This window comes from Gossypium hirsutum, chromosome D02 (genome assembly GCF_007990345.1).
Source record: "Gossypium hirsutum isolate 1008001.06 chromosome D02, Gossypium_hirsutum_v2.1, whole genome shotgun sequence".
NCBI classification, from domain to species: Eukaryota; Viridiplantae; Streptophyta; class Magnoliopsida; order Malvales; family Malvaceae; genus Gossypium; species Gossypium hirsutum.
This window is the reverse complement of record NC_053438.1, coordinates 1220960-1229311: the sequence shown is the minus strand read 5'-3', so window position 1 is coordinate 1229311 and position 8352 is coordinate 1220960. Positions and strand designations below refer to the sequence as shown.

Sequence of the window (8352 nt, the reverse complement as noted above, 5' to 3'; positions counted from 1 at the left end):
GAAAAAGGAGATATTACTTAATTTGCAGGCAGGTAATTTGTAGGAAGCAAACAGAAAAGTCATAGTAGAAACACCAGTATTCCGCGTGACGACGCGCTTTTCCTACTGCTTTTGCTTTTCCTAAATTATGCATATCAATCATTGCTGCTTTCACTTACTTTTCTACCATATTTCTCTTCTGCTTTACCCAAAACTCTGTTGAATCTCACCTTCTTTCATGGCTTCTTCTTTGTTTGACATCGACACCGACACCGCCTTGAGATTGTTACTATCCTGCGCTGAAGCTATTGAAGATGGGGATCTGAAAAGCGCCGATGCGTACCTTCAGAACATCTTGATTCTTGCTGATGAAAGACCCTACCTATATAAAAGCAGAGTGGTGAAATACTTTGCGGACGCTCTGGTTCGCCGAGCCTACGGACTGCATCCCGCTTCTTCCTACTTCACTTTCCCGGTGGATCCTTCACCATATTATCATTGTGGCAGCTACCTTATTAATGGCGTCATAGAAAATGTCATCCATGATGCTTTAATGGAAAAGAATGCTTTGATGGGAAACAGGAAATTGCACCTTATTGATTTCTCCATCCCGTATTCCAGTTTTCAGAATTCAGTTGTTCGTACACTACCGACCTTCTCCGGCGATCCTCTACCCGTCCGTGTAAGTTACATACTTCCACCGTTTCTGAAAAAATATGTAAAGTTCTTACGCCAAATGGAGTTTTTGACTAGGGATGCCAAGGAAGTTAATGTAAAGTTGGAGGATGAGTTGAAACTGGTTTATGGCAATAGTTTGGCAGAAGTGGATGAATGTGAAATAGATTTGAAAAGAAGAAGAGATGATGAAATGGTGGTGGTTTACTATAAATTTAAACTTGATAAGTTGGTAAGAGATGCAAAAGCAATGGAGAGAGAGTTGGTAAGATTGAAGGAGATAAATCCAACGATTGTAATCATGCTAGACTTTTATTCTAATCATACCCACTCCAACTTCTTGACATGTTTCAAGGATTCATTTCAGTATTCCTTGAAGACTCTTGATTGCTGGGAGGAGTTGGACCTTTATTTTGATGAGGAGTATGCGTGGGAGTGCCACATAGAGGCATGGGAAGGTAATAATGTAATTAGGCGGCACCCAACTTTGACAGAATGGCAACATCTCTTTTCAATGGCTGGCTTTAGTCGAATTCCATTAAACCACAGGGAAGGTATTGACCTTATTGTTAAGGATGTAAATCCCCTAAATGACTTTTTTTCAATGTCGAATCAAAGTTGGCTAGAAATAATGGGGAAGGAAGAAGAATGTTTGATTTTAGGTTACAAGGAATGTCCAATGTTTTTCTTGTCGGCATGGAAACCCAAAGTTGAAGAAGAGCACTTAAATTTCAATTCCAGCAACGGTAAGTTTGGACAAGGTACTTTTCTTTTTATTTTTTGCCATTAATCATATATTGTATATGCAAAAAACTAAGTTATTTTGATTATATTATTAGTTTAATCATATATTAAATATTATAATTTATTTTAAGTTTAAAAAATATAATTTCATGACATTCTTAGTTTAATAATATATTAATTATAAGTTCAGTTAAACAGAAACTGACCAAATTAATTAATATTAAATCGTCTTTTCTTTAACTTATTTTTATTTATTGGATAAAAGTTATTTTTGTTTATCATTACGTTGACTAAATGTAATGGAATTTCTTTGTAGGTTTCAATCCATATCCATCACCTCTTCGGCCTCTTCGACCATTTCCGGAGGTATTAATTTCACATTTAATTATTTTATGGACTCTTTTCATTGTATTATTTATGGTTCCTATTTTAGAAAAAAAATAATTAACTTTTTAAATGTATCAAAAAGATTTTTAAACTTTTCAAAAAAATAATTAAGTCCTTGCTTTTATTAAAAATTTTAAAAATATAAAAATTAAAATAAATAAAAGCTATAAATATTATTAAATTTTAATAAAAATTCAAATATTAAAATTTTATTGAAAAGTAAAAATAAAATATATAGGAATATAAAAATTATAAAATTTTATAAAGTCGTAAGAAAATTATACAAAATGTAAAGAAATATAAATTTCATAAAAAAAATATTTATAAAAATTATCGTACCAAAAGAAGGATTTTATAATTTTTCTATAACTTTTATTGACTTTTATTTTTTATCATTTTTCGCCACATGTGACGATGTGTTGTGACACATGATGGCTTTAATTGAAAAAAAAAACTAGGGGTCATTTTTTTATGATATTTATAAAATTTTACAATTTTTTATTTTTTTACGATTTTTTATAAAAAAAATTCTATTTTTTAATTTTTTAAATTTTTTATTAAAATTTAATAATTTTTCTAAAATTTATTATTTTTATAATTTTTTTCTAATTTTTAATAAGAGCAGGAGCTTAATTGCTTTTTGAAAAATTTTGAAGGGGTTTTTTTTTATGCATTTTGAAAGTTCAAGTACCCTATTGAGTAAAAAAAAAGTAGGGGCTTAATTGATTTTTTTGAAGAAGTTTGAGGGATTTTTTGATGCATTTTGAAAGTTCAAGTGCTCAATTGAGTGCAAAAAAAACGAGGGGCTTAATTTTTAAATTTTTTTAAAGTTTGAGGGCTTTTTACACCCTTAAGCTAAATTAAAATTCACATTGACTCGAATTAAATTTTTCATAGTAAAAATTAGAACTAAAATTTAATTATAAAAATATTAATATTAATATTAATATAAAAATATTTTAATTTTTAAAATAATAAAATGAATTATTTCAAGTAGCCTAGCTTAGACCTGAATAAGTTTTTAATTTATTTTTGAAATGCGGTTCAATCCAACTTGATCTATGAATATATCTTTATATGTATGAAAGAATCAAATTTGTCTGAATTAAGTATAATTATAACATTATGTTTTTTATTTTATTTTTTACAATTACGAATAAAAACAAAAACAAAAAACCACCTTTTAATTTTATTTCTTTTATCAAACCAAGAGTACAATATCAAAATTATTTTCATTTAGAGTGTGATTTCAAATTTTTTTTTTGGTAATTGCCTTTTATTTAATAATTACAGGGTTTGACATTGAGTCGAGTAGCTGCCGTTGCTGAGATATATGACATACTAAACCATTTATATTGTGAACATAAGTTTTCATTGGCTTTAACATGGGTTTCTAAAGTTGACAATATGAATGAAACTATGTCGGATCCAAACAAGAAATATACTTTTTCAATTCAAAGTAATTCTTGTTATTCGAAAGATTGGAACTCTTATAAATTTATGCGTTCATGTGAATATAAGATTGAGCAAACCATTATTGAGAAAGCACTTGAATCAAAGGACGGCTACCATTTTGAGCCATCTCTTACTAAGTCTGACATAGACGACTACATGTATCTCCAACGTGCAAAGCATTGTAACGTAGATGTTGTTGTTGCAATCTGTCTACAAAATCGGTACACAAGTAATGATATTTATGTAGTAGAATTTTATTGGCCTACAACTGAGAGTGAAATCTCAAAATCTTTTACTCCTCGTATCTTCAATGACTTGAAACATATGGAGAAAAAGTTTGTAACAGTAAAGGTTCAAGGCACCGAACAAGCTATTTCAAACATTCCAACATCTTCGTACACAGCAAGGCCCTTGAAAATAGCTGAAGAAACAGAGGACGTTGATGCAGTAGAACTAAATGGGGTTAATGTCCAGGTAATTGCATTGTCTTATATGTTACTCTATTATTTCAACACTAAATTAATCATAAATTAGCATTCATGGTTCTAACGATGATAATAACATTTGCTGTCAGAGGGGAGTGGTTCCAAATTTTCCCTCGCCAATAACTATACAGTCTTCATCAAAAGTTGTTGCAGCTCCTTCTAACACACTAGAAGGACCTCATAACCAGGTAATTATTTATTCGTCCTTGTTAATATCATATATTCTAGTTGATAACTGATTTATAATTTCTAAGATAAAAAGGGTTATTAGGGGAATAGCTTGTCAATATGTATGCTTAAATTATATAATGTAGTATAAATGATTTATTCTCAATTTCTCAGATTTTTCCCAATGGTGACCCTGAGATTGTAAAAGCAAATAAGCAGGAACCCTCAAAAGCCACACAGAGAGAGTTGAGGTCTAAGGTTTGGGATCACTTTGATAGGTTTGAAGAAGATGAAAAACAAGTAGCCAAATGCAAACATTGCCCCAAGGTGCTTACGGGGTCAAGCAAGAGTGGGACCACACACTTGAATAACCACTCGAAAGTATGTCCTGGTAAGAAGAAACAAAATCAAGAAAGCCAGTTGATACTCCCAGTTGATACCAATGAAGGAAGCTTGAGGTTTGATAAAAAAAGGAGTCACATGGATCTTGCTAAAATGATGATTAAGCTTCAATGTCCTTTGGATATGGCTGAACAAGAAACCTTTAAGAATTTTGTGAAAGGTTTGCAACCCATGTTTGAGTTTCAATCTAAAGATATTTTATCTTATATACATCGCATTTATGACGAAGAGAAGGAGAAACTTCAGCTGTATTTTGATAAGCTTGCTAGTAAATTCAATCTGACAGTGAGTTTGCTGAAGAACAATTCTGGAAAGACTATATATTGCTGTTTGATATCACATTTTATTGATGATGGTTGGGAACTAAAGAGGAAGATTCTTGCCTTGAAAACTTTGGAGCATATCAATGACACAAAGGCTTTAGGCGAAATTATTCGGAGCTTGGTTTTGGAGTGGAATATAAGCAACAAAGTATGCTCCATAACTGTGGATAACTCTTTTTTGAATGACAGTATGGTTGATCAGATAAAAGAAATTTGTCTTAGTGACCAGGGCTCTGTTTCTTCAGATCATTGGTTCATCAGTTTCACACTTCTTGAGGATGGGTTCCGTGAGATGGATGGCATACTTTTTAAGTTAAGGAAGTCCATTGAATATGTCACTGAAACAAGACATGGAAAATTGAAATTCCAAGAAGCTGTAGATCAAGTGAAGCTACAAGGTGGGAAATTATGGGATGATCTTTCTTTCAGGCTGAAATCAGACTTTGACATTCTTGATAGTGCTTTGAGATCAAGAGAAATCTTTTGTAAACTGGAGCAAATTGATGACAATTTTAAACTAAACCCAACAATGGAGGAATGGGAGAATGCAGTAGCTCTACAGAGTTGTTTGAAATGCTTTGATGATGTCAAAGGAACTCAATGCCTTCCTGTAAGTTTGTACCTTCCAAAGCTTTGTGACACATACAAGAAATTTCTTCAGTTGGAAAAAAGCAGTCATTCATTTGTTACATTGATGAAGAGGAAATTCGACCGCTATTGGAGCTTATGCAATTTGGCATTAGCTGTTGCATCTGTTCTTGATCCAAGGTTAAAATTTAAAATTGTGGAGCTCTCATATAGGGTGATTTATGGCCATGACAGTAAGATGCGATTGAACATGTTTCACAAAGTTCTTCGGGATGTCTACTATGAATATGCCAGTGAAGCCAAAAATCTAACATCATCTGCTTCAGTCTTGGATGATTTCAATTGTTCAACAATAGTGCTTGGAAATGATAGTATTTTGGACTCCTTGAGTAAATTTGCATCTGCAAGCAACTTCAATGAGGAGGCCTCATGGAAGTTAGAGCTTGAGCTTTACTTAGACGAACCTTTACTTCCCATGGATGGAGCATTCTTTGACATACTTGGTTGGTGGTGTGATAAATCTCAAAGGTTTCCAATACTTGCAAAGATGGCTCAAGATTTCCTTGCAATTCCGGTATCAATTTCCACATCATGTTCAAATATTAGTGCCATGATCAATAATCCAGCCTACGGTAGCTTGAATCCTGAGAGCATGGAAGCTTTGGTATGCAGTGAAAACTGGTTGGAAACTCCAAAAGAAAGTAAGTCTTAACAACTAATGTGTTTAGATCCTTCAATTATATTTTCCTACACTTCGCTTAGAAGGCCTTCTCGGCTATTTGTATATTACATAATATCACTTAACATAGTGGATTTGTTGTTACAGATGATGGAGATAAAGGATTGTATGAAATTGTGATTACACGCCATCCTTATTTCTTTCCAATAGGAGAATGACAAATAAGAGTTTTTCTCCTAATTTTTAGCATTTTTAATTAGATTTGAATTTTGTCAAGAGTAAAAAAGTAAAAATAAAGAGGAAAAATCCGATTTGTCATTCTCCTATTGGAAAGGGATAAGGATGACGTGGAATCACAGTTTCATACTATCCATACTCAAGCTTTGTACATGGATTATGACTAGAAACGGTCTCCATTGAATTTTTTTTTCATACAGTATGAGAATTTAATTCCCTTAGTGCATTATCATTTCATAGGATAAAAGGAAAAGGAAGATGGATGAGGAGGACTCTTATCCAGTAAAAAATGCCAGACTTTAGTCTATCTTGGAGGACTCTTATCCAGTAAAAAATGCCAGACTTTAGTCTATCTTTTGACAATTGGATGGAGCCACAATTTTCTTCTTCAGAGTCTATTGGTGAAAAAGCAGAGATCATGAAAGCTTTGGTTTGCAATGACAGTAGGTTGGAATCATCGATAGGAAGTAAGTTCTTTATTTGATCCTTTTATCACTTATGTGGTTGAATTTAAATGAATTTGGTTTCCTTATTATTAAGAAGGAATTAAGTTATTAAGCAAAGTTTCTTATTACAGAACCTGATCATGAAAAAAATGTCGATGACGTAATTGAAATTTTGAACTATGATCTATTGTTCGATAATAATCAATCGGATGAGGTTCAGAGTTCATCTTCCGAGTCTGAAGATGAAACAACATTGAAGGAGGAAGGACCATGGTGTGAACAGGTTCATACTTCATTTATTTGCTTCTATATATACATACATTCCTTGTAGTTATTCATATATTACTGGTTTTATTTGGTTATTACTCTTATAGGATATTAAGGCATATTTACTCTCAAGGTTTACTAGCAAGGAGTATAAACGGCTAGATAAATGGCGAAAGGATGAGTTGAATGGGTATATTGCTAGTTTTGATGTGTTAATAGTGGAATACGAAATGATCATTATAACCTAACTATATAAAGAAATTTATGTTTCACAAAAAATTGATTGGACGAGCTAAAAAATTTAAATTTCAGAGGGTGAGATATTGGCACCTTTACTCATGGTGCCCCAAAGTGGTGAAACTTGAAAAGAGTATTATATTAATGATTCAATAAGTAATTATCAAATATATAGTGATTGAGCATAAATCAATTTGGCAATTCATATATTTGTGTCATGCATTAATTATCAAGTTGTGTTCAATATTCTCATGTCTTCAATCTAGTATAAATCTTGTTGAAGATAAATCAATGATGTTAATTAATTTTTTATATTATAATGCAGGTTGTCAATGCTTTCTTCGAATTGCTTAAGAAGAGATCCAATAAATTTTCAAATACATATATTCATATGAGTCTCAAATAGCTGTATCAAAGTCTATTGATATTTGCAATTGAAATTGTTATTATTTTATAATCATTATATGTATGAAGTACCCTATGTTTTGCAATGATTAGACTCAGTTGATACAAGAATCCAGATCAGAACTTGAAGTACTAATTTGGTTTAAAGCTGAGAAGCTAAGGGGTGTACATAAAGTAAGCTCTTTGATTTTTTTTCTTTTAAATATTCTTTTTAGCTTATAATTAATATTTAAATTGAGTTTGGTGAATGCAATCCATAAATTGTTTTCAATTATGATATAATAGAAAAATCAAACCGAAAATATAAAATTTTATTTAAATCCCTAATCGTAACTAACAAGAACAGATGTAATATTCTGTTGTTTCTTTTTGTGATTGCAGTTGTTTTTACCATTGTGCTTATCATCACATTGGGTTTTGTTCTATGTTGATATCAAGGAAAAAAAAGTTTTCATGGTTGGATCCAGATCCATCTTCCCTAATACTATCTTACCATTTCGAAAACCATGTTAAAGTATTATTACAATGGCTCACAAGCTTTTTACTCCCGAAGCTTGGTTATAGTGATGCAAATGAATGGTCATTTGTAGTGCGTAATAATATCCCAAAGCAAAAAAGTACGTATTATTCTTTATCTACAGCTTTGCAACCTTTTATTTAATTGTTAACTTACAAATTTGTCCTTTTCTTTTGTACTGCAACGTAAAGTTTTGTTTATTGTGGGGTATTCGTGATGTAATATGGTGATTGTCTTACGTATGGTGATTGCTTTCCTTTTAAACAAGAAGATATGGTTCATTTTCGTCGCTGTATCTTTCTTGATATATACCGTAGAATATTACATATAAAAAAAATAAACAATGATTGATGTCTTA

At 31.6% G+C, this 8352-nt stretch overlaps 1 protein-coding gene across 8 annotated transcripts; it reads left to right on the top strand.

The window, feature by feature from the left end:
* LOC107939729 (uncharacterized) lies at positions 1-8352 on the top strand. Of its 8 annotated transcripts, none has more exons than XM_016873100.2 (9): positions 1-1415; positions 1715-1764; positions 3079-3714; positions 3815-3913; positions 4068-5907; positions 6363-6589; positions 6700-6851; positions 7398-7651; positions 7859-8352. In XM_016873100.2, the coding sequence occupies exons 1-6, from the start codon at positions 218-220 to the stop codon at positions 6365-6367; spliced, it is 3828 nt and encodes a 1275-aa protein (XP_016728589.2). In that variant the 5' UTR covers positions 1-217; the 3' UTR covers positions 6368-6589; positions 6700-6851; positions 7398-7651; positions 7859-8352. The 8 variants fall into 8 exon arrangements, with proteins under 8 accessions (XP_016728589.2, XP_016728584.2, XP_040943907.1 ...); XM_016873095.2 differs by having other exon boundaries at positions 6033-6589; XM_041087973.1 differs by having other exon boundaries at positions 1-1400; positions 7398-8352.

Bases quoted from the DNA above. Each gene is read 5' to 3' on its own strand.
- LOC107939729 (XM_041087970.1), top strand. From the start codon at position 218: ATGGCTTCTTCTTTGTTTGACATCGACACCGACACCGCCTTGAGATTG. The intron at 1,416-1,714 runs GTACTTTTCTTT...ATTTCTTTGTAG, and splicing joins CAACGGTAAGTTTGGACAAG to GTTTCAATCCATATCCATCA. The intron at 3,715-3,814 runs GTAATTGCATTG...ATTTGCTGTCAG, and splicing joins TAAATGGGGTTAATGTCCAG to AGGGGAGTGGTTCCAAATTT.